The 26,599-nt window shown below is 37.3% G+C and overlaps 1 protein-coding gene across 12 annotated transcripts in view; it reads left to right on the forward strand.

The window, feature by feature from the left end:
* Positions 1 to 26,599, forward strand: part of CASK (calcium/calmodulin dependent serine protein kinase) — a 202,926-nt gene that overhangs the window by 117,475 nt on the left and 58,852 nt on the right. For 9 of the 12 annotated variants that reach the window (XM_057405081.1, XM_057405083.1, XM_057405085.1 and 6 more), the window contains 6 exons: positions 5,410 to 5,585; positions 7,553 to 7,675; positions 8,899 to 8,982; positions 10,784 to 10,883; positions 17,640 to 17,657; positions 24,836 to 24,957. In XM_057405081.1, the coding sequence (XP_057261064.1) occupies positions 5,410 to 5,585; positions 7,553 to 7,675; positions 8,899 to 8,982; positions 10,784 to 10,883; positions 17,640 to 17,657; positions 24,836 to 24,957 (623 nt within the window). The remainder of the gene's footprint in view (positions 1 to 5,409; positions 5,586 to 7,552; positions 7,676 to 8,898; positions 8,983 to 10,783; positions 10,884 to 17,639; positions 17,658 to 24,835; positions 24,958 to 26,599) is intronic. The other 3 variants (XM_057405090.1, XM_057405082.1, XM_057405088.1) reach the window with 1 other exon arrangement.

Raw genomic sequence — 26,599 nt, forward strand, 5'->3', positions numbered from 1 at the left:
TATTCAGGCATTGAGTGCTTCCTAGGTCAGCAAATACTTTGACGTAGGCATTTACTTACAATAAATTGGATGCATCCAAGTATCACAACGAGTGGATACCACTGCAGAGTCTTCATATAGTGATGATTTTCTATTAATGCTACTCTAGAAAAGTTAAGAAGAACCTAGAAGCATAAAAACAGATTCCAGTCTTCCATATGATTTCTTCTCACATACAAATACGACTGAAAATCATGTGTGTATTATTTATATGATGATTAATAATTAATATTTACATAAATAATATTATGCATATAATATTTATTTAAATAAAACAATGTTAATTTTTATGGCCAGTCATTCAAATGTATCCATAAGTGTTCTTATATTCTGAAGAATAGAAGACCTTTGGAAGGAAGAAGTTACCTACTAAAGAGAGAAAAATGCCTTTGCTTACTATTCTTTCCCACACTGCTTCCAAAAGGATGCAGAGCTTCTCCCAGAACACCAAAGAAAATTCAAAAGCTTCTAAAATATTTTAAACAACTGAACTGTTTGGAACAATTTTAAAATTTTACACTGCATGAGTTTAGGAAGCAAATTTTGTACTAGATAATTTTCAGCAGAAGTGATACTTGCTCTAAAGAGCAGTGAGTATCCATGATTTTCGAAAACTTTGATGTCTACAGGTTCTGTTTATCCTGCTGCTGATGGTCACCTTACAGTTCCTGTGGTTGCAACACAGGAAAAATCCCTATCAATGTACGTGCAGATGTGCACGCCGTTCATTTTGCTGAGCTAAGTGTGACCCAGAAGTGCAGGTCAGCAGTCATTGCTCAAGTCAGTTTTTTAGAAAAACCTCAAAAGCAGCATTTGCTCCTTTTGATGAACCCAGTGGCTTGTTGTCATGAGGATGACAGCTGCCCCGGAAACTGCTTTAGACTTTTGAAGTTTCTAATGCACACATATATACATTTTCTTATCCTATTTAAATGGACAGTTCAGTATCAACCGGTTAAGTTTCTGTTCGTCCTGGGTTTGCTTTTTCACACCACCATCACCCCCCTATCGAAAGTATCAGGATCCTGTAACCTGTACTAAAAAGGTTACGAAACCAAATCATTCTGTAATTATTTTCAGTAATTATAATCTAACAGTGGTAAATGGCAGAATTTTATTAAGTTAGCCTAGCTTTCTTTTTCATTTCATTTGTTTTTATAGAGCTCTCATTTTAAATTTGAAAGTGAGTATTAAGGTTTAGTAGTACCGGTCTTTCAGCATGCTATTAAGTAGCATCCATTTTTCATCCAGTTTATAGCAGCAGTTTCTTGGGGTTTTAAACAGCTGTGTAGAATGTTTCCTATTATTGAACTAGTCTATTCTTTCTGCTCAACATTAAGCAGTTCATTAAAGTGGATTTTTATAGTATACTGGTTTTGAGCTAGGGTTACGAAGATCCAATTCTTATACTTGTAATCTATGTGCTTTGACTTCCAAGGGAGGAGAAAAAAAATTGGGGGTGATCAGAGAGGGGTGGTGGTTTTTAACCAGAACTTCTAAGTCTGTCAGTTTGTCTGTAAGAGCACTTGTGTACTAATTAAACATGCAGCCTCACATCAGAATGTGAGGCTGCCAGAAAAAGCAGAAAAGTAACCTTGAAGTATCAAGAGGCTATGATTTGTCTATTATCACATAGATAGTAGGAAACAAAAACCTCAAGAAGCTTGTTTTGTTAGAAAAAAAAATGTGTCTCAGGAAAAAAATTATTATGAAGGTCACTGATAATGCACAGAGTGCTGGCAGTGCATGGCTACTGCATAAGAAAAGCTTGCATATTATGTTTTGTCTGCAATTTTGATAAGCATACTGTTGCAAGTTATGTTTGCTATTTGTTGACATTCAATAGTTTTACCAGTGTTTTTGTACTTTCTTGCACTGTGCTCAGGAAGTGAAATAGAGGGGAAAAGAAACTCTGAAATTGTTGTCCACCACCAAGACCCTGCTTCGCAAAATTTAAGGAAGATGTTTAATGTTCAGTTTCAAGAAACTGTTCTGTTCTGCATATATTTATGACTGCATATAAATAATGAAGGATTTTTCTTGCTTATCAATCTCAGCAAAGTAATTTTCATTCAAAACATTATTTGCTGAAGGGAAGAAGGAAGAAATACACACATTTTTGATCATCTCTTGACACTGTAGAGTACTTGATTTAATCACAGGCTGTATAAAATATCTAAGGTGATATTTCAAAACTAAAAATGAAAGAAACAAGCTGTATCTTTGGTGGAAGATTGATCATATTTTTCCCTGTTCGGTCAGTGTTCTGTATATTAACACCAGCGTAACACATTTGGTGGGTTGACCTTGGCTAAGGGCTAAACTCCTGCCAGCTGCTCACAAGCTCCCTCTCTTCATCAAAGCAAGGGAAGAAAATAGGATGAAAAAGTTCACAGGTCAAGGTAAATATATACAAACTGCTTGCCAGTTACCATCATAGATAAAACAGACCTAACTTGGGGGAACAGAGTTGAATTTATTGTTAGTTCAAATAGATTTCAGTAGTGGGAAGCAAAGACAAAAATTAACACCACCACTTCTACTCCCTGGGCACTCCATTGCTCCTGATTCCCTTAACCTCAATCCCACAGTGGTGTAAGGGGATGGGGAATTGGGTTCTGCACTCAGTCCATAACAGCCCTTCTCTGCCGCACCTTCATTCTCACACAGTGCCCCTCCTTCTGTGTGGGTCCTCCAGGGAATGTCCACCTGCTCCAGCATGGAGTCCTCCTTGGGCTGACGGGTGGCTACCTGCTCCACCATGACCTCTGTAGGGGCTGCATGGCAATCTCTGCTGTAGCACCTCTTCCTGTTCCTCATGCTCTCACCTCGGTGCTTGCTGGCTGTTTCTCACACTTTTCCCCATATTCCTCACACTTTTCCCCATATTCCTCACTGCTGGGCAATGTTTTTCCCTTTCTTGCCCTTTACCTGAGGCACCACCATCTTTGACTGCTATGCTGAGCAGTACCCCTGCAGTGGGTCCACTGGAACCACCAGTGTTCAGCATGGGGTAGCCCCAGCCTCTCCTCAGGGAACACTCCTGCAGTACACACACACACACACACACACACTTGCCAGCATCTTGATATCTAAACACCTACACCAAATAATGCTATTGTATTCCTTATGCAGTATGTATTGCTGCTAAATATGCTATTTTACACCACAGGAGAAAATGTAGGATGGACAATTGTTTGCAAGGGCACATTTTCATCAGAACAAGATGTTCTGTAGATTGGCCCTTACTGTACTGCAAATGCCCAGCAGACTTAAATGCACTGCAAAAGAACCTTCAAAACCAAACCCCAAATCTTTTAAGTCTACTTCTCACAGCACATAGTCATTTTTAACCATGTTCATCTCTCTATTTGTTTACTTAAAACACAGAGAAGGTCCTGAGCTGAGAAGAATGACACATAATTCTTGGAAATACACATTCACTCAAATTAGGTATCATTTGATACATAGGATTCTTAGTGTCATTAGCTACATGATCCAAATGACCGTGTATCTCCCTGAATTTTAATGCCTCTTTTAAATAGCTTGCTTTGTCCCTGTGATATCTTGCCTTCTAGCTATTTTTGCTTTTCATCTTGAAAAATTGCTTTTCTCTAGACTTCTCAGATTCCATAAAAGCAATTGGAAAGCCTCATAGGAAGGCAGAATCTTCAGAGTATATGTGATTTTTCCATTCATATTGATAAAAAAGATTTAAACATTTATTACCAAAAATGTTTGGGGGTTTTAATGTGTAAGGTTACACCTGCTCCAGAATTGCTAATGGGTACCTCTGCACCCAAATGCCAGGAAGTTTAGCACTGAGATAAACAAGACTGGGGTAAGCCAGACTGCTCTGCGCTCTTGCATGGTATCTTCTGTACTAAAGATTTCCAGACTGCAATATGCATACCACTAATGTCATATGAGTAGTCTAAGTGGTATATGAATAATGTTTGAAGAGGCAGGTGTTGCTGCTTACATACATGCACAGCCTGATACAGAGCTGGAAATGTTGATGCTTTTGTTGTCATAAATGGTGATATTTTGGGGTGGGGGGTGGGGAAATTAGGAAATGCCTTCTGTCAATTTATTACTTCTTGTAGATGCAAAAAGGAGTGAGTAAGGACTAGTTAACGGAGCACAGTCAGATCATATTCCTGCATAAGGTGATATTAACGAAGGATGGTCTTTACTGAGTAAGCTTCTACCAGGAAAATGTTTCCTAGGTGTTTGTTACTAGTGCTGTGACTTAGCTAACTCACATGCAAATGGTGTGCAGGATAGGCTAGAGTAGTCTAGCAAGAGTCTCTTTTAAATAAGTTCCATGTGAACACCTCGGGTTTTCCAGACTTAATTGTAAACTCTCCTAGACAAAACAAAGGTGCTGAAAGCCTTGAATGGAGCCTCTGAATTCCACTGTAGAATCAGTAAGGAAGAATAATTTATGAAGATGGTACAAGCAGTAACAGTTTACTACAGTGATGTTCTTTTCTTCTGTTGGTACTTGGTGGAACCAGGGTAGTCCAAATTTTGGGCAGTGTTTGTACATGTCACTGATGCCTTGAGCATTCAAGCTTAATTTGTGCAAATCCTTTGCAGTGGAAACAAACCTCTTTACAATGGGAAACATTTATAGGGAGAGGTGAAATATTTGTTGCTTTTTTTTGGCTTATTGTGTTACACAGAAGTTGAATGAAGTCATTTTAATCAGTTTACCCACTCAAAAAATTTGTCGGTACTAAATACATTTTTTTCTATGGGTGTACATTCATTACCAGTCCAGAAACAGTACTGTCCCAGAACCACTACTGTGTGGCACTCATTGAAAGCACACTGTGAAACAAATTAGCATTATCTTCTTATCTGTGGTAAGACATTGCCTTCTTCAAATAAATGACCAACATATTTGCTAGCATTTTGCATTGGCTGCACTGGCTAAAGGTTGGGCAGAGCATCAGACCAGTCTATGCTCTTTCCAGTTAGAAGCAGCTCTACAGTGTCTTTGTACATGCTCTCTGAATAAATAATGCCTGTCTCAAAGGTTGCCCAAATTGATATTTTTACCTTTATTTGTCATGTTTCACTTAATAATCTTAATGCTCTTATGTAAGTCTTATTTCACAGTCTGCAGGGCAGGATAAAATATTCCTTAATTTATAAAAATATAAATCAAGCAAAAGGGAAACAACTGATTTGTCTCACTGGATATATTTAATAAATACTAAACTTAAGGAAAAAAGGATTGTGTTAACAGCTTAACCCACAAACAAAACTTATTAAAACTGTTTTAGTTTTTAGTTTAATATTCTTTGTTGCCATATTTGACACACATCACTTTGACTCAATTTTGTTTTTATTTCCATTTAGGACGTGTAGGAACACCTCATTTTATGGCCCCAGAAGTGGTAAAAAGGGAACCTTATGGGAAGCCTGTAGATGTTTGGGGTTGTGGCGTGATCCTTTTTATCCTGCTAAGCGGTTGTTTGCCTTTTTATGGAACCAAGGAAAGATTATTTGAAGGCATTATTAAAGGAAAATACAAGGTAAATGACAGTATACCTGAATCCTCTTCCAGTGAGATAAGTTTTGCTGGTAAAATTTCTGGCAGTTGATTTTTGTATTTAGCCTCATATAATTTGAAGCTTATAGAAATCTGTGTTACACAGGAAGAGAAATGATTTTCTGTCTCCAGTCTGTCTTGTTCCTGCTGTGTTTTGTATTAATGTTGATAATTAGAATATGCGACTATTTATTCAGATGAGATAATAAGTGGGTGCAACAACTACACTCTAGTTGTACATTTAGCTCAGTAGGATTGTGTAAGGTTTAGCTGTGTAGTATAACGTACTGTACATTTCCTTAGGTTTATAGATAATTTAAATCTTTTAATCAACTGAAAGAACTATCATAAAGGCTGGTCATCACATTGTCTTGATGTAAAACAAAATACATGTTACTGTAAGTATGTAGTTGCACATTTTTCTTTATATTACAGTGTGTAGTAAAGTGCTGATGATGATTCAAAAGGATCCACTTATAACCGAAAGCAGATTGGTGTGCATGCGAGATATGCATGTTTCACAAAACACGTATCCTAGAGCCATTGTGGAGGCAAATTTAAAGCTTTGACTTCACTGGTTTTGTGGTTTTGCCAAAGATCAGTATGCAACTGAGGTCATACATGAATTGTGTATTAGCAAATTAGGAGTCGAAACTCCTAAAACTGCCTGATAGTCTGTAATATGGTTTAGAAAGTATTTTATTATATGAACTTAACAGTATTCTGCTAGAATGTAAGTGACAGCAGTGGTACTGCACTTGGTCAGGAATTTTGTATTTCTAGAAACAATAGGATTTCTTCATGGCACAAGTTTTGGAATTGCTTAGACTGGTAAGATGTTCCAGTTTCACTTTATGGAAGATTTCTTTATGAAATCTCTTAAACAGCTAAAAAATTCTGGAAGTGTATGAGTTAACTTTTCTTTGTTTAAAAAAAAAAAAAAAAAATTAGTCTTGGCCAGTACATTTTGTCTTCTCAGTTCCTTCTCTGTTCCTGTTTCAACAGTGATATGTCTGTTCAGTGAAAATACTACAAGGATTTTAAAACCATCTTGCTGCAATTTTGCAATTATCTTCCTTCCATTAGGGCTAATTTTTTTTTAGTATGGTTTTATTGGATGAGATGTTCCTGCCCATGGCAGGGGAGTTGGAACTAGATGATCTTAAGGTCCTTTCGAACCCTAAATATTCTGTGATTCTATGATCTTGACTAGTTGGACACAAACCTGCATATGCACAAGATGAAAATGTATTCAAACTCATTCTTTGCATTGTTGTCTCCTCAAGATACAGTTCTACTCTAAAAAGAGTTGCAATTGCTTGTATTGTTGGTCACATGTTAGTAGGCTTTCCTGCCTTAGTGGCTGAAGATCCCTAACTATTGTAAAGTTGAAAGGAATTTATTGATAAGCATTATAGTCCATGACACCTCTGGAACAGGGCCAGAGGAGTCCTTAACAGGTATTAGCTTACTCCCCTCATACTCAGCATCACTGGCATGAAATTGTGGTTTGACCTAGACAGACTATCATGCCATTCCTTGTAGTGATTTCAAGAGTAGACTTAATTTCTACATTTATCATATGCATAGGTAACTGTCAGACAAAGCCCAATTTTTTTTTCTTTTTCTAGTGAAGGGTCACGTTTATCTGAACAAAACGTAGCATAGGTAGAAAATTGTGCTGTGATTATAACATAATACCAAGGATATATCAGCTTTTATGTGATACAGAGCTCACTGTTTTCAATTTTTTATGTCATTTCAATAGCTACTGATGTATGACTTTGTACATTATTACAAATCTTAGAAACTTCTTTTTACATTTATTATAAGAAAATGTTTACAAGTACCAACCACTGTTTAATCTATGCAATTACTTTACGTGAAAAGTAGGTTCTATTTTATATTCTTATTATTAATTTAATTTGATTTTTTCTTGCTTTTAATCAGATGAATCCTAGGCAATGGAGCCATATTTCTGAAAGTGCCAAAGATCTGGTACGTCGCATGCTTATGCTGGATCCAGCAGAAAGGATAACAGTATATGAAGCACTGAATCATCCCTGGTTAAAGGTAGTAAAAGCAGTTGTTGACATACCAGTTTCCTCTGCAAGGGAGAAAATGATTTATTTCTTTGTTTCTTTGAACTTTTCATAGTAGATGTGACATTGTAGGAAATGTGTCATAATGTGCTTTAAATACTTTATACAATTAGAGCCTGAGCTTTTGATAATTGCCAGACTTGAACTCTTGCTTGACAGCAATAGCAAACTCACTTAGGCATCTTTAGCAGCATCAGAGTATACACATTGAAATGGGAAACGATGGGTGTGTTGCACATTTAAAAAGTGGCTATTACTGGTTCAGAGCATTTCATTTTCTGTGGCAGAAACTGAAGGATTAACTATTTTTCTTTGTTATCCTCTTTATTTTCTGTAGTGCGAGCCCAGGGTGGAGAATCAGAATATCAATGACTTAAACAGGGCACTTATTTGGAAAGGGTGGTATTCTGATGTCTGCTCCTGGACTGTATATAAAGTTATACAGTAGACAAATATTCACACACACACTCAAAAAAAAAAGGACCACAAAAAAAAGAACAGGGGAAGCACAGGCTCATCTGTTCTTACGAGGAGATGGTCTATCAGCAAATGGAGTACACTTCTCAGCTGTCTTTCTGGCTCTAACTCTTGTATTCCAATCTGCAGAATGGTCTAGCTTATAAAAGGACGACAGGAGTGTGCACCTCTTGGGAATAACAGTGGTTAAGACATTCTTCTGAATATTGGGAAACTGTGGGTTGAAACTTATCCAGTTGAAAGGAGCCGATGTCATCAGCCATTGAGCTTGTACTTCCTCCTCTGTTAGACATGTACCCCATCTCCCAGGCTTACCTGAAGTACCAAGCACCCCTTAAAAGAGTGCTTGAACACGTTGCTTCTCTGGGAGTAGCAGAACTAATTCATGTTTGCCCCCTTCAAACTTCAATGCTAGCCACAGACTGACTAAAACTACAACAGTAAAACACAAGGGTAGGGTCTTACTGCAAAGTGGGAAATAAAATTACAAAAATAAAATATTCCTGGCCCAAATTAAGAATTCTTTCCAAATATCTTAATCTCTCTCAATTTCTTGACATTTTCCTGCAGTTGCAATTACTCTTCATTCTCCTTAGGATGCTTATAAGCTGGTACATTTCTTCTCTAGTTTCCTAATGCAGTGAGAATATTAAGAGCTTGTTTTTAATGTTTCTTTTGTTTTGGTTGGGGTTTTTTTTGTGTTTTTGTTTTCTTAAGGAGAGAGATCGCTATGCATACAAGATTCATCTTCCAGAAACAGTAGAACAATTGAGAAAATTCAATGCAAGACGAAAACTAAAGGTAAAGTGAACGTGCTGCTAAAACAATATAATTAGAGAACTTAAATTTTGTGTGATACTTTATTCATTTTAAATGTGCTAAGAGAAATCTATACTCTGAAGTCAACAATAAAATAGCAAATTGAAACAGAGTTCACAGCTGTTTATTGCAATGTCCTGTTGAGGGTGTTCATCCTTTTTTAATGCATAGATTTCAAACTAAATTTCAGCGCAAATTGTCAGATATCAACCCAGGTGTGCTTGAGGTCTTCTGACCCTAGCTATTCTATGATTCTATGAATTCAGTAATACTGTATAATATGAATTATTGGAGAGGAGAGAATAGTACAATGGCTTCTGTTAATATTCTGTTATATTTATAATAAAAGGAACATAACGTTTTAATGTCTTTTTTCAGAAAGAGCTAAGATGGATTCTTTGGTTTATCCCCTTTATGTTTAACTATACACAAGATTATTTTCTAGCTGTATTGCAAAGAATGTTAACATTTTAGCCCAAGGTAACATGGTTTCCCCTCAGTTCCTATCTTGGAAAGTTTCTCAGAAAAACATTTTAAAATTCACAGAAAGTTTGAGAAAATTGAAACAGAAGTGTGTGACATTACAATTCATGAGTGGTATTTATGATTTGTAATAAAACACAGAATCAGATATACATATTGAGTTACTGCTGTTCAAAATCTTAATGTAGCTGCAGCATTAAGATGCAACAGTTGTCATAGATCATCACAAACAGCACTTTCTCTTAGGTGGTTTGTGTGTCCAGGTAATGCTTTCATTAAAATGTTGGCTACTGCGTTTCAGAATATGACCTATTTTCCTGCCCTAGATGCAGTTTCAGATCTTTCCCATATTTCTTCTGGGGAGGCAACTGTATTTAGTCACCAGAGAAGTTTTATAGAATCATAGAATAGTTAAGGTTGGAAAGGACCTTAAGGTCATTATACCTGTGCTATTTGTTTTCTACCATTTTAATCAAAGCACTGTTCTACAGAATGTTTCATGAAATTATATATTGTCCGTTTTGCCTGCTGCTAAACTTGCTTCCATGTAACGCTCATTCTGGGAGTCTGAGATTAATACATTTTCATATAGATAAATTATGGATATATAGTTCTGTCAGTGTCAGATTCTGGCCATTTCTCAAACATTTTGTTTTAAAGGGTAAATTTGTGTACTTGCTAAACCACCCAGTCTAGGTAAGAGGGGAAGTGGAAATAAGTCTCCTGTCCCAAGGAACAAGGGATAGGACAAGAGGAAACGGCCTCAAGCAGCACCAGGAGAGGTTTAAGCTGGATATTAGGAACAATTCCTTCCCCCAGGTGTTGAAACAGGCTGCCCAGGGCAGTGGTGGAGTCACCGTCCCTGGAAGCATTCCCAAACTGTGTAGGTAAGGCCTTAGTGACATGGTTTAGTGGTGGGCTTGGCAGTGCTGGGGAATGGTTGGAGCTGATGATCTTGAAGGTCTTTTCCAACCTGGTTGATTCCATGACTCCAAATTAGAAATTTTGATTACATTATACGACAGGAATTTAGGCTTTGCACTTGTTATTTTAAAATAATAAATAAATCCCCTTGCAAAGAACATATTTACTGTTTATTAGAGTTGTGTATGGACAGCTCTTCTGTTAGATACGGTCACCGGTAATAGTGAAGCAGAACTGAAGACTATAAAATTTATTTACTCTTCAATGTGAAAGTCAACACCTGAGAGACCTCAGGAGATTGGGTGATCCAGGATATCTGAAACTGTTTCATTATCCTTCTTTGTGTAATTTAGGCATTATGGGTATTTTTATTCAGGGGGCAGTACTAGCAGCTGTGTCAAGCCACAAATTCAACTCATTCTATGGTGACCCCCCTGAAGAGCTGCCAGACTTCTCTGAAGACCCCACCTCCTCAGGTATTGTAACAGAAAGTATATTTACTGCAGTCAACCTGTCTTAATGCTATACTGACTAGAGTACCAAGTATTTAATAATTTCTCATGATTTTGTAAATTTGCATATTAAGTTAACACTTAAATATGAAAGCATAAAGAGTTTTCCATAATAGTGCTAGTGACTGGAGAAAATGAAGATAAAATCTCTGCATAGTTGTAAGTTTCTACAGAAATCTGTCTGATTTTTTTATTTCTTTTATGTACATTTAATTACAAATGGTGCTATAACCTCGTATTTTTATATTACTTGAGTGTAAAAGCAGATTGAAATACTGTCTTGAGTAAGGGGCAGTAGCAAGGTTCTCATACCTTACTAGTAGTTATTTATAGAAGAAAAATATTGTGTGCCAGAGTTTCTTGACCTCCTGTTTTGGAGAACAGTATGAATTAAGATGTCTCCTCTTTAGAATACATTGAACAGTATTTCTGATATTATAACTCAGATCTTCAGAGAGAGACAATACCTGTGCTTCAGGAACCTCCCAGCATACTTCAAAGGAGAAGATATTACCTTTGCTGTGCTCTGAGCACATAGCTACATCTTGGGCAGGACAGTGATCTTACTCCAAGTAGTCCTTTTATCCAGGAATTCAAATAACCCGACAATCCCTGTACTAACACAGACCTGTCACAGTTACGTATCTTAATTCTGATATAATGTTACTCATGATGTTTGCAGCGCAAAAGTCTGTGTTGGTGTATCTGACCTAAAATTAGGATTTAGGATCAGGTTAAATGAACTTTTAAGAAAAATCTAAAGCAAATTGACTCTCTTATTTTTTCTAAACTGAATAGTAATGGCAGAATATTTATTGTATACATCAACTTTACTGGAAGACATTTCAAGAACTTAATTACAGGTGCTGAACTACTGTGTGATGATTCTTTTCCCCAATATTTTAATAAGTGATAAAATTACTTATTGGCTGCATATGTTAAGTGTTACTTTTTTGCTTTTTCATATGAGCAAGTAATTTTCATAAATTATTTCAATGTCATTAATGTAGGAATTGGGGGCAGTTTTTTTGGTTGAAATTCTTAGATTTCATTTCTTGGAATGCAATTAAATCACTTCATCTTTAGAGATCCACACTGCTCATCATTTCTGCAGAAGTGAATGGGAATCTCAGATCATTTATTAAAAATGGGTAATAACAGCCTCATGGCCTAACTCCAGGCAGCTAGCTCTTGAATACTTGATGTACTTGTGAGTATCACAGTATCACAGTATGTTAGAGATTGGAAGGGACCTCGAAAGATCATCTAGTCCAATCCCCCTGCCGGAGCAGGAACACCTAGATAATGTTACACAGGAATGCGTCCAGGCAGGTTTTGAATGTCTCCAGGGAAGGAGACTCCACAACCTCCCTGGGCAGCCTGTTCCAGTGTTCCGTCACCCTCACTGAGAAGAAGTTTCTTCTCAAGTTTAAGTGGAACCTCTTGTGTTCCAGTTTGTACCCATTACCCCTTGTCCTATCATTGTTTGCCACTGAGTAGAGCCTGGCTCCGTCCTCGTGACACTCCCCCTTTATATATTTATAGACACTTATAAGGTCACCCCTCAGTCTCCTCTTCTCCAAACTATAGAGACCCAGCTCCCTCAGTCTTTCCTCATAAGGGAGATGTTCCACTCCCCTAATCATCTTCGTTGTCCTGCGTTGGACTCTCTTCAGCAGCTCCCTGTCCTTCTTGAACTGAGGGGCCCAGAACTGGACACAATACTCCAGATGCGGTCTCACCAGGGCAGAGTAGAGGGGAAGGAGGACCTCTCTCGACCTACTAACCACCGCCCTTCTAATACACCCCAGGATGCCATTGGCCTTCTTAGCCACAAGGGCACAGTGTTGGCTCATGGTCATCCTGTTGTCCACTAGGACCCCCAGGTCCCTCTCCCCTACACTGCTCTCTAACAGGTAGTTACCCAACCTATACTGGAACCTGGGGTTGTTCCTGCCCAGATGCAGGACTCTACACTTTCCCTTGTTATATTTCATCAAGTTACTCCCTGCCCAACTCTCCAGCGTGTCCAGGTCTCGCTGGATGGCAGCACACCCTTCTGGCATGTCAGCCACTCCTCCCAGCTTAGTGTCATCAGCAAACTTGCTGATAGTACACTCAATTCCCTCATCTAAATCATTGATGAATATATTAAATAATACCGGTCCCAGTACTGACCCTTGAGGCACTCCACTAGTTACAGGCCTCCAACTAGACTCAGCCCCATATATTCTTTTAAAGAAAGAATAAGTCTATTTTACTTCACATAGAATTACTTGCAGTTCTTTAATTCTTGTTTCAGTTACTTCCCCCATTTCAATAAAACAAACAGGCCACCAGCGTGATTGGTAGTAGCAACTTTCCTAATTTGAAAGCTGCAGTTCCTCTTTCCAGTTTCAGTCTTGCATCAACACGGCATGTGTCTTCCTCATATAGTGATGTAATTACAGATATCAATATATAACAAAGGTACAAGTTCTATTGTTTTCTGCTCACAGAAAGTATGAATCTACTACTTATGTAAATTCTATGCAATATCTATGATGGATCCATTGTTATGTTCTGTTCATCTCTAAAGTAACTGAAACAATAGGTTGGATTTCTCAGGGAAGTGTAGCTGTTCCTAGAATAACATTGTTGATCTCACTGATGGGAGATCACGGTGATCAGGAAATCATACTAAGTGAGTAGTTTTCATGATGTGTCCCTGACTGACTACATTAGCTGATAAAATATTTAATATCACAGGATAAACACTAATAAACACTGCAAGTTTCAGCTTCTGAAATTGCTAGATATGGAAATCAGTCTTCTTCAGAAGAACACAAAGTTTTCAAATATTTTTCTCTTGTAAAGATAGATTCTTGTAATTATTCTAAACTGAGCTACTTTATAGATATTAGACATAAAACTCTTGAATTGCCATAAAAACTTGGCTATCTTAAAGGTTATTTAAGTTTCCTTCCTAACAGCTCTTAATACTATTCCAGACCATAAACTCTAATGAAGAGCATTTAATATTTTAAATGTTGCTGCCTATTTTATCCTCCCATAAAATTTCATGGAGCTTATAATTGAATTTAAAGGAGTTGTCAGAAATGGGCAATGTGGAACTCCTACCAAGATAAAGATGTAAAAATGTAAATGCTTATTGGGTTATGCAAATTGTATATCCTGTCCTCCTCCAGGTCTTTCTAAACACAGAAACAAAAACTTTCAGTTCTTTCCTTTTGCTGGGTCAATCTAGAGGTGTTCTTCCTCAGAGTACAGTGAATCTGGGATTTCTGGAACCTTCGAGCATCTTGCTATATTACCAGACAGCCTGGAATATGAAGGCACTATAGGTAGCAAGTCAGGTGACTTTTTTAGATGTAGAATCACAAAAGATATTCTTGTTAGAGAGCTTTCCAATGAGGGTCAGCAAATTGTATAACTAAATTGGATGGCAATGAACACAGATAAATTTCATATAAAGTTAACCAGGTATTTTTCTGTACACATCTTCCTTTCATTCATAGAATGTATTAATAATTATTGGTTCCCACAGCTTGTTCTGGGTGATCTATTTCCTCTTTAGTCAGTAGCTGTCCTCAGAAAGACTAGACTTAACCCACTAGCATTCTGTTGGTAACAAGGTAGAAGTCAGTCTCACTAAATTTTGAGAAAGTATGGCAAAGGCTTTTAAAATGTTTTGAAAAATTAAGTAAATATTTTTAAACTAAAACAATATTACTTTGCTGCTGATAGGCTGTGTTCAGTAACTTCTTTAGCAAAGCCACTAAACAGCTCAAATGACACACATCTTGCAAATATTTTTTTGCTAGAATGTAAAACATTTTACTTCCAGATTGTCTGTCTTCAAGTCATTGTAAATGTCAATTTCCCAACTTAGTGAATGTTTTGGATATTTTTAATATGCTGTAACAAACATATAGCTATCGGCAGCCCTAAAGGCTAAATCTGACACATGAGAAAAATTGGCCTGGTAGAGAGTATTGGAAGTGGACCATGAAATTAATTAGGTTCCAGAGAAATTACAATCACTTCGCTCTCTGCTGCCCTTCTCCATCCAACTCCCTTCTCTCTCCCCGACCCTCGCTGGCTCTCCTATTGCCTGATTGCAAATTAGATTAAGATGGAAAATATCCTCTGCTTATGTCAAATGCTGACCATTTGTCGCCTTAGAGGGAGTACGGAAGTATAATTTTTAAGTGTTTTAACAAAAGGCTAAAGAACGAACATCACCAGTGTAAAGCTTTTCACTTCTTCTGCTTTTTTAGCTTCCTCATTCTGCAGCAGCCCAAGGAAAGGCTGTGGAATTGTTTTACATTTTGACTTGGGAAGCTGAATTAAGGAAGTCCATTCAGTTTACTTTGGAGTTTTAAGTAGATTTATGATGTTTAAGTTTTTAGGCCAACAGTTAGAAAAACCCATAAATTGAAGAGGGCGTTCATAACTTTATATTTCCAAAAACTGTTTTGTACCCACCTTTTCAGAACCACTGAGTCAGTGTTGGATTTAAGCCAGTGAATAGCCCATAGACTTCGGAAAACCGCATAACTGATTTTTAGATTAAAGCAAACCTTACCTATTGCCTGAAGGACTTTCCTCTATAACGCCTGCTTGAATGGCTCGGTTTATAGTGCTCATATTCTGAAATGTGACTAACAAGTTTCAGAGTAGCTTTTTGCTGCAAAAAGTCCTAGATTCCTGTAAGGCATCTTGTAATGCTGTAGGAGGTGATTCTGCCCCTTTACTCTGCTCTTGTGAGGCCTCACCTGGAGTATTGTGTGCAGTTCTGGTGTCCTCAACATAAAAAGGACATGGAACTGTTGGAACAAGTCCAGAGGAGGGCCACGAGGATGATCAGGGGACTGGAGCCACCTCCTGTATGAAGAGAGGCTGAGGAAGTTGGGGCTGTTCAGCCTGGAGAAGAGAAGGCTGCGTGGAGACCTCATAGCAGCCTTCCAGTATCTGAAGGGGGCCTACAAGGATGCTGGGGAGGGACTCTTCATTAGGGTCTGTAGTGACAGGACAAGGGGTAATGGGTTCAAAATTAAACAGGGGAAGTTTAGATTGGATATAAGGAGGAAATTCTTTCCTGTTAGGGTGGTGAGGCACTGGAATGGGTTGCCCAGAGAGGTTGTGAATGCTCCATCCCTGGCGGTGTTCAAGGCCAGGTTGGACAAGGCCTTGGGTGATATGGTTTAGTGTGAGGTGTCCCTGCCCATGGCAGGGGGGTTGGAACTAGGTGATCTTAAGGTCCTTTCCAACCCTAACTATTCTATGATTTCAGTTTAACCACAAAGAAGGTACAGCAGCATCTTTTATAACACACTGACTGACCAAGTGTACTTACTTAGCACAGGCTAACAAATAGCACTGTCGCAGTACTTCCTGAACATTTCTGTGATTTCTGAGCTCTGTGGTAACTGTAAAGGTGACAAACATAGAAGCAGTACTTTTGCATTGCACAGTGAGCAGGTGCTTTAAGTGTACATCAGTGTTTCTAGCTTGTTTTCTCAACTGCAAGGCATAAATTTCATGTGGCATTTTTACAAATGCATTTTGATATTTTGTCTCAGGATTGAAAATTGAAATTTTCATTCTTTTTATTTGTTCTATTGTTGTCGTATCGAATGAGAAAATTTTAGCTGTATGAGATCTTGATTTTCAAATTTTAAAGTCATGGCAATGGGGGAAAAGCTAAATCAAATAGTATTTCAGAGTGAGATCAAATAGCAAATGTATGGCCAAGTTGTTTAATATACATTAAACTAGCTTAATGCATAATTTAGTGACTGCTTAGTAGTTTTATGGGATTTAGATTTCGTGAAAAATGGGCAGTATAAGTCCATATCTTAAAAACTATCAGTCATGTTGACACAAGAAAGAAAAAGAAATCCTGTTGTTTTGAAAACCTTTCCACTTATTTTGTAAATATTTGCAAGGGGCCTTGTGTAACATTTTTAAGCATGACTTCTTTGGGGGAGGGAGGGAAATCATTTACCTTATAATTTACTGTTATTAATTCCTTATTTAGTATTGCAGGTATAACTGACAGGTTTGACAGGTTTGAGATCATAAATCTGAGTGTTTCCAATATTCCATTATTATCTTTATAATTTTTCAGCTGTTATGTCTTCTGGTTCTGGTATGTTTAGATACAAAACCTTTTAAGTATATAAAGTCATTATTAATTAAAAACAGTAATAAAGTGGTTGTGTTTCTAAATTATTCTCATATTGGTTCTCACTGAAACTTTGGTAAAAATAACTTCAATATAATATTGCTAAATTCCAGTTAGTAAATACTAGTAAATTAGTATGATGTTATGCTTCATTTACAGTATGTTGAATTAGTTTTTCAATTCACCTTTTATGATAATCTTACTTGAAATCATTTTTTGTTCATGAAATTTTTAAAATAGTTTAACCAATGTTGGAAAAAGTCTACTATTATAGATACCTAGCACTGTGTACATGTGCTACCTTCCCAATGCCAAGTGTTTGTTTTCCTCCCATCCCAGCCTGCAAGTCCCATTTGCTTCAGACATAGAAACCATGATAAAAAAAAAAAGGGGGTGGGGGGGGGGATCCTTGTCACTTTGTTCATACTATTTTGTGGCTAAAATAGTGTGCTAGGTTGCAGCTTTATAAATCGCTTGTTCTGAAATCTTCATACTGTTTGTTGTTTGTCCAAATGCTGCCTTCCTACTAGGACTTCTAGCAGCAGAAAGTAGGTATCCCTTTGTTTTCCTTTAAGGCATATCATTCAGCTATGGTGTGTGTCTTTGCATGTTTAAAAATCAGCTTTCTTCTCTTTGCTATTTTCAGTTTTAATACTGCCTGTTCAAGAAAAATAGCCTGTACATTTTTGACTAAATCGTTCTATAATTTTGAACGTATAATTAACCAGGAGTGTTATGTTTTCCAAGGAATTCCTAAGATTCTAGTTTAGAGGCAGTATTAAAATTACCTGGGTTTTTGTTTTCAATATTTGCAACACAACTGAAATAAAATTTATTTTTTATCAAATTAATAAAGGATAAAATGGTTTGGGTTTGCATTTTAGTTCCAAAATTAATGTTTTCCTGGACTAATGGGCTTTTTTCTCCTAACACTGAACATATACTGTAATATTAGTCATACATTCTTTTCTTGCTATCCCCTTGCATGAACATTCTTGACCATTCTGTGTTGATGTGATACACGATATATGCATATACATTTTGTATATGCATTTATATTTGTATATACATTTTGTATATACATTTGTATATACATTTTGCAATATGCATACACCTGATTTAATTATCTAGTATGTGTCTCCTTAATGAAGGAATATTACTTACATGTAGGGAAGAGGTTAGCTGCACAGTTCATGAAAGATTGAAAATGCAAACACTTCTAATATCTACAGACTATTTAGACAGAGGAGAAGGTGTGACATTCTAGACCCTTTGATACAAACCACAACCATTTCAAAAACAATTTCAGTGTCTCAAAATCCAAGCTCTAAAAGCTGGGGGGTTTCCTGCATCATTTTAAGACTTACAAGCTAACAGCTCTTCCATTCTAGGTCAGGGCAGCACGACATATGTTCATGATCCATTTCTGATCTAAGTCATGGATTGTTGTTTGGTTCATTCTTTTGATGTTACAGGTTGTGCGGGATGTTGTTCCTTATCCTCCTATTTCCCTGTCTCAGAATGCTTGCCCAAGCTGAGCCCCTCCACAAGAGCTGCTGCGATGCCCCATCCCTGGAAATGTTCAAGGCCAGGCTGGATGGGGCTTTGAGCAACCTGGTTTAGTGAAAGGTGTCTCTGCCCATGGCAGGGTCTTGGAACTACGGGGATCTCTAAGGTCCCTTAAAACTCAAACCATTCTGTGACTGTGTATATGTGAAGCATGTATCTCCCACCTAATTTTAAACTATTATAGGCATATACATACATAGACATGCACACTCATGCTTTGGCTGTCATCTGTCCTTACAGAAATAGTTGCTCTGTAGCAAACAGCAAAGAGCAACAGATTACTGTGTGAGATTCCAGTGATTCTTGCAGGTGTGGTTTAAAGTGATGAAGAGATCTAGTACTCAGTTAGCTTTCTCTTAATCTAAAAAGTTACATCAGCACAAGTAGTGGAAAGGTCCCACCTCTGTAAAAGACTCTTTTCTTGCCCTTAATGGAAACAGTGTATGTTTAGTAAATTCTTTACAGAATCAACAGGCAATAGCGGTGTTCTATCTTACACATTTTTAAGTGGACTCCTCTCGACTACTACTAAGGCAAAACAGGCCTAAAGTGAACAGTTTAAAATGTTTATGGGATTGTGATTTTCAAACCTCAGCAGACAGATACTTCATCATTTCCACAGCACTTTGGTATAATGTTTAATTACCTAATTGTGTAAAATATTTATGTCTTGTGTTTTTAGGGTATCATAGTCAGATGCCAGCAAAACAAAACTACTGAAAGCATTCATTTATACAATTATCACAACATAGTCCCTTAAAGGTGTAAGTTTCTGAGGTCTTGAAGCAGAAGCAATGAATCTTTGTTTTGTCATACATGAAAAATGAAAATTAAATCCATGAAACTTGAATCTCACATTACAAAGCTGGTGAAACTTACCTCATTCTCACTTCACCAGATGCGCTCTATCAGAATCTTGCAATATTTATAAAATACTTTTTTTCCTAAAAATAACTGCACTTTATAATAATGTCCATTTTGGGTTTATGAGATTGTATCCAGTGACTTCATTTAGTGATCCTAATTTTTTATTTCTCTAAAATGTAACCATTTCTGATATTTTTTTCTTCTGTCCTTGTTGTATGTGCTAGCCTCACACATCCACAAAGTGAAATATAAATCCTACTTTCCCAAATGCCTGTGCTTTGAGAGCCAGGGTTGGTTTTTAATTTCATTTACAGCAGCTGCACACCAGAAGGCAGCCAAGAGATGATGTTGGGAAAAATCAGGTTATGTTGATTGTAGATTGACTGGCGTGAGGACTGGATTACAATATAGAGGGAAATTGCAAATAACTGCTAAGTTTTGGTTAGTCATTTAAAAACCACTGTAAATCTTCGAGGCATAGTTACTTACCTATTTATACAACATAAAGAACAGTTGAAAAGCCAATCCAAATTAAGGTTGCTTATAAGAATGAGCAGGTTTAAAATGACTGCTTGGTGTCAGGAACTTAATCTTATACAGTTCCTCAAATCTAAGGGATTTAGAGATAATCAGTCTTTCTTTAACAAAAATATACTATTATTATAATGGTTGTCATAAGGTCTTCTACAGAGTCATTTCCTCGATTACTAATTGCAGGAGACTTGCAAAAAGGTCACAGTTTTATAGCTTTGTATTTAAATGAGGTCAGGCTTCCTATAACAAGTTTTCATTTCTCAGAAGCTGTTGTATGACCGACCAAGAATTAAATGGGCATTTGTAATCCTTGGTATTTAAAAAAAAAAAAAGTAAATAATTATTTTACCTTCTTTGAAGGTATTTGTAGTCAGAATGTAGTCTTTGTATGTGGCAACATGATCTAAGTCTTTTTACCCAAACAATCTTTTAGTCATACATTGTCGCAGATCACTGCTGCCTGAAAAGAAGCTACTAATTCTCTATACTACCTGCTCCATGACAGAGGAAGTCAGTTGTACCTGCCTGGCTTGCTGAGCCTTGGAAAAGCAACCCTTTGGGGTGCTTTATGGTGTTTTATGGTGGAGACATACTGCTATTGTAGAATACGTAGGCAATTCTTGGAACAATATTTTAAAGATCTTTCTCTTGTGGGGAAGAAGTAAGCAACTCCTACTGACCTCTAAAGTTCAGTTTCTGTAGCCAAGCCACCTGTTCCAGGTTAGAATAGCTAGATGCCAGGATGTAATAACAGCACTTTATTTTACCAAAGCTTTATCTGCTTGCACCTTGATGAGCCGGTGTCCATACCAACCTCAGATGGTATTAAGGGCACTGTATGAGAACTAGAATTCAGCTTTAAAAGAGAACTGTTTCTGAATTGCCCTCTCCATAAATGATTTAACAGAACCTACAGGAAAATAACTGTGATAACTTTGACTATGCACCAGGTGAAGAAATAATCCCAAGTTACTGCCTTCTAAAACAAATATGTCAAACTGACAAATAACAGAACTGCTTTAGTAGGCAGAAAGCTACTCAGTTCATCTCCATCTTCTTAGAAGCAATTTGGTATCACATTAAAAAGTCATTCCACTAACTATAAAAACCTATCATGTACCAGTACTGACTTCAGAAGTGTCATAAGCATTCTGACTTTCTTTTACTATAGTGAGAACACGTAAGTTTAAACTTTTCAGACTTGTCAGCCCCAAGGAAATTGTGAATAGTTGCAGCCATCCTTTCTTAGGTAGCCTTACAGGAATACACGACAAGGTTTTGTGCATGGCCCAGAATATCACTGCTCATTTGCACCCTGAGAATGTATATGCATTTACAGTAGGATCTGACAGAACTGATTTGGTGCTGATTTTGTTACTATTACTGTGGAGAAAAGTTTTCTGCCTGTATCACTGGAATTACAACATTTCCTTCACAATCATCTGTGTACATATTTTTATAGTAACTTAAGGCATAGGGTGAGATTCATGTCACCTTAGTGACTGGAGCTAATTGAAAGTTCTGGGAAGTAAGCAACATTTTCTCACAGTTTACTTTAGAGAGTCTTGAAACAAACAAAGCCAGTCAGTTTAGTCAACTTTCATTGTCCTGGATTCCTAATATTTATGCATCATTCTAATTTATGTATTTGTGAATTCTGTCTGTAACTGCTACAGACCATGAGCAGTCTGAGCTTTTAGATTGTATGGCTTTATAATAGCTCATTTAAGTCCTTCTTTTATCATCTATGCTGAGGCTAAAACGGGTGCATTGGTGAAAGACATTAAAGCCTATTTCTAGAGGATACAAGCTTTAATTATAAATATTGAATGCTTTTACACTTTCCCCAAAGGTTAGAAGTTTAACTTAAATGTGATAGAATATGAGTCTTTTTAGGGGCAGGTGTACTGTAAGGATTGCTTAGTTTTATTTTGTATAGTCTTTTACCTGAATTTTAAACTCTTCTGAAAAGTATTCCTAGGCTTTTAACCAGATGTCTGTAACAGAGAGAATTTAGGTGTTCACAGAAATGCCTGTAGAATTGTTCTGTCACTATTTTATGCAATAACAGGCTGTGAGTATATTGCTGCTGTGCCATTTTCTCATGCAGGTTCATGTTATTTGTAAAAGCGTAAAAGACATGGCAGTAGATACAGCATAAGATTTTAGGTAAAAAAACTATAAGATAGAACTGTGATTCTGAGAGATTTGCAAAGTCACTGTCAGAACTTCGTATCAAATTTATTGAGTATATTTTAGGAAACTTTCTTTTACAGCTGTCTATTCAGTGCAACCAGTGGACAGGAGAAAAAATACCTAATGAACAAAGCTTAATGTTTTGGAATTCCCAGACATTCAAAAGGTTGTTGAGATGCAAATATTTAAAAAAAAAAAGAAAAAAAGTAACTTTGATTTCTATTTGAAAGGCCCAAAGTATTCCACAAAATAAAATTCCCAAAGTAATATTGTTAACTAGATAATGTGATGATCCAGAGCAGAGTGATGGTCTGTTCAGCGTTTCACAATAATACGGCACTAGAGACAACATCGAACATACTTCCCATTGCTTCTGGCTTTGGCTCATGTTTTGGTGGTTATAAGCAACATTGAGCAGTGTTAGAGATTTAAGATAGCCAAGCCTTAAGATATCTGACTGTTCTCCTGAGTTTTCCTTAAACACTTCAAATTCACTTTGAAAGGGGATTGAACCCGGGAAGAAAAGTTGTGTTAGAAAAGAAAATAATTAATTTGAACTCTGAGCATGACAAGAACAGAAAGAGAATTGTAACAAATTTCCTTCCACTAACTCCATCCTGGAAAGTCAGGCAGTTTCCTTCAGGCTTGAAAATCTCTGAGTTCATCAGCCTTTAAATGACATACTGAAAATGTTTAAAGAAACTCAGCACAGTCCCTTTTGAGTCCCTGGGTAGTGTTTTCCTTCTTTGCCTTTAAGGCTTAGCTCTGATGTCTCCATGCTAAACCAGCAGATTCCCACACCCTGTATTTTCTCAGGTTTCCTGCAGTGTTTCCCAGTGTGGAAGCTGTGGCTCAGGCAGAAGAATATGGACAGTTTCTTTCAGCTGAGTATGCTTATTCGTTATCAAAGAGCAGTTTTTTCTCTTCAGTGCACCTGACTCGTGTAGCAGCTACAATAAGCCAAACCATTAGTTTTATTTGCTGTCTAGCCACCTCTTTAAAGGAATGTAACTTAAACTAATATATCAGTTGGAAATAACTAATCAGGCACACTCAGTGGGAGAGGACTAATAAGGCTTCTTGCTCCTGAGCCATGAGTTGTGAGTAGAATACTGTAGCTCTTAACCTGGGTGTACAGGGAATGGTGAGGAGAATCCTAGGTTGAGATTTGTACTAAATGTGATGTAAGTTTCTAGACTTGTAACTTACTCATCCAGCCATGACGTCACAAGCCTTGTATGGTAGGGTTTGTGTATTTTGTTATGTTTATTCCAGTTTTTCAAAGTTTTCAGAGAAATAATTAAACTTGTTTCCTTGTGTGATTAAGAGAAGGTTAGGGTTTTGGTTTTATTACATTCTGAAAATGCTATACATTATAAAAGGAGTTGTGTTAAGGAAGGCTGGTAAGTATTGTTCATATACTGAAGAATGGAATTTCAAGAAATATGGCAATTTTCAGATATTATCTGTCCTGACAATGAATAAGTAAACAAACAAAGCATATTAAGGACAAATTAGTGAAATACAGAATGCATAGAATTCTGTATCCTGAATTAGAATTTATGCATGAAGAAACATTCACTGTCAGACACCACCATTTTAGACTAACACTGGATATGCTAACATCTTTCCAGATGCTTATACCACTGTGGAAAAACTGAAGACAAGGGCTGTGCTTAGATAAGCCAAAATTACTGTTCTAGTAATGCACACAAGTGGCAGCCACCACTGATACCTGATTTTCAAAACAAGTTGTTCCAAAAGGAACCAATAGGGGCTGGTTTACTGTGGATTGGTGTTGTGTTTCTGCATCCTCCCCGGCTGTGAATTCAACTGTCCGCAAGGACTTCCACCTTCCATAATGCCTCCTGTTTCTCCTTTCTGTCCCCATGTCTCATGCTTCCCTTTTCACCCTTACACCATGTAAAAATCATGCCCACCTTTCTATGACCCAAAACAATCACTGGTCAAAAGGCAGCAAGTGCTGGGTCTGAGATAACCAGGCAAGCAGAACAAACAGAACAAAAAAACAGAGCTCATGTTACAGACTTTTTTACCTTCTCTGGAGGACAGAGCAGTCAGCCCTTTCTCTGTCTTCCCTCCTCTATTCAGATGCTAATTTTAAAAGATTTTGTGAGAGCACTGGTTCTTTCAAATTTTTACTGATTTGGAATATGTATTTGAGGTTGGCCAGCAGTTCAAAAAGTGAAAAAAGAGAAGGTTGGGGTGAGAACGATGAGGACAGGCAGATAACCAAAGTAACTTAATAAGACATCATTTGAAACCATGGTAAAAGACTGCAAAGTGAAGCTTAATAAAAATAGGCTTTAACCTCTTTTCATTTAAACCATTTCTTAGATATAATTGCACTATATGTGGGCACTGTTGATATGCGTAAAGTTTATTCAGTGAGTTTTCCTGTAGAAACTCCAGCTTTTTGAAGTTCCTGTTCCAGTTATACCAGATGAAGTGAAAGTTTCCCTTTCCAAAGTTCAGTTTACCATGAGTCTTTGCTTTATTGATTTTTATTCTTTCTTTTTTCCTGTTTATTGCCCCATAGGAGCAGTCTCACAGGTGCTGGATAGCCTGGAAGAAATTCATGCACTTACAGACTGCAGCGAAAAAGACTTAGATTTTCTTCACAGTGTTTTCCAGGATCAGCATCTTCACACGCTACTAGATGTAAGTTTTCTGTGCTAAGCAGTTTGAATGTGCTTCTATATCTGTTGTTCACTGTGTATTTTGAGGGCTTTTGCTTTATACTAGCTATACTAGTGTCATTTAGTGTCATTTGAGAGGAAATATGCTCTGCCAACACTGTACAATGAAAAACAAAAATGGGTGATGGGCATAATCAGAAGATGCATTTCAAAAATGCTCTCCTGAATCAAAACCAAAATGCTCATGTGACCATATAGATGATGGCTGTTTTATTACCAAATGTAACAGCTTGGATACCTCGGTGAATATCACAAATCTACCAAGATGTCTATGCTTTTTACCCAGTGGAAGACGGCCAGCTATCTGATCTGCAGGTAGATGATTATGGTTGTAGAAACTTTACAGAGTTTCTGAAAAACTGGTGAATGCTTTAGTTCCTATATGCAGCTTTGTAGGGGTATGGTGTGAATGTAAAGGGTGCCATAGTTCCTCTGGTGCCCAAACTCTTTACAATGTAGTAGATGACTTGTACACTTCTTACACTTTGTGTAGTGATTAGTGAAGAGCGGGCCACCTGGATTCTCTGCATCCTTCAAGTTTAATGGATTCAAATCCTCACACACTTCTTTCCAGAAGAGGACCCAGCTGCAGGGTTCTGAACTGGCCTGTATGGGAAGATAAGCTTTCTAGTGAAGCTTCCCCACAATGTAGCTCTATGAATCAAAGAACCATAGATAGTTACCCGTTAAGTGATGACTGCGTTGCTTTGGCACAAGACTCTACAGTTCTAATCTCTGTTCTTGATAACTTTATGCATTTTACATTAAATACGCATTGGATAAAATTATATGAAGCATGCAGGAAGAAGGGATTAGGAGCTCATGATTTTCCTGAATTGCATCTCCAACAAGTCATCTTGCAATTTGCACTATTTTTTTTTTTTTTTTCCCCCCCCAGTAAGTTTATCTAGCTTGTGTTCCAAATGCTTACATTGCTCTGTCTTTTTATATCACAAGCTGCAATATAGGAAGGTGATCAGATAATATGAATGAGAAATAAAAACCTGGACAGGAAGAGATTAACATGAGTCTAATAATAAGAGCCAAAACACTTGTGTCACTCATGCAGAAAGGTTTTACGTATTTATTAACCATTGTTCTATGAGGAAAGACTGAGAGAGTTGGGGTTCAGCCTGGAGAAGAGAAGACTCCAGAGAGACCTTATTTGCAGCCATTCATTGAAAGAGGCCTATAAGAAAGATTGGGAGAGACTTTTTAGCAGGGCTTGTTGAGATAGGATGAGGAGTAATGATTTTAAACTAAAAGAGGGGCGATTCAGGCCGGATGTGGGAAACAAAAATTTACAGTGAGGGTAGTAAAACGCTGGAACAGGTTGTACAGAGAGGTGGTGGATATGTCACCCCTGGAGACATTCAAGGCCAGGCTGGATGTGGTTCTAGAGAACCTGATCTAGTTGAAAATGTCCCTGCTCATTGCAGGGGTTTGGACTAGATGACCTTCGAAGGTCCGTTTCAACCCAAACTATGATTCTGTGTTGTCATATAGCTTCTTGGGCTTTGATAAATCAGATGGCTTTTGTTTACGCATTTTGGTCTATGACAGGTCTACCAGACATTAGCTCATGCTGCTGCAATGCTTTTACT

This window comes from Pezoporus wallicus, unplaced genomic scaffold, assembly GCF_028554395.1.
Source record: "Pezoporus wallicus isolate ANWC-B61680 ecotype Strahan unplaced genomic scaffold, APGP_CSIRO_Pwel_v1 contig_1739, whole genome shotgun sequence".
Lineage (NCBI taxonomy): Eukaryota > Metazoa > Chordata > Aves > Psittaciformes > Psittacidae > Pezoporus > Pezoporus wallicus.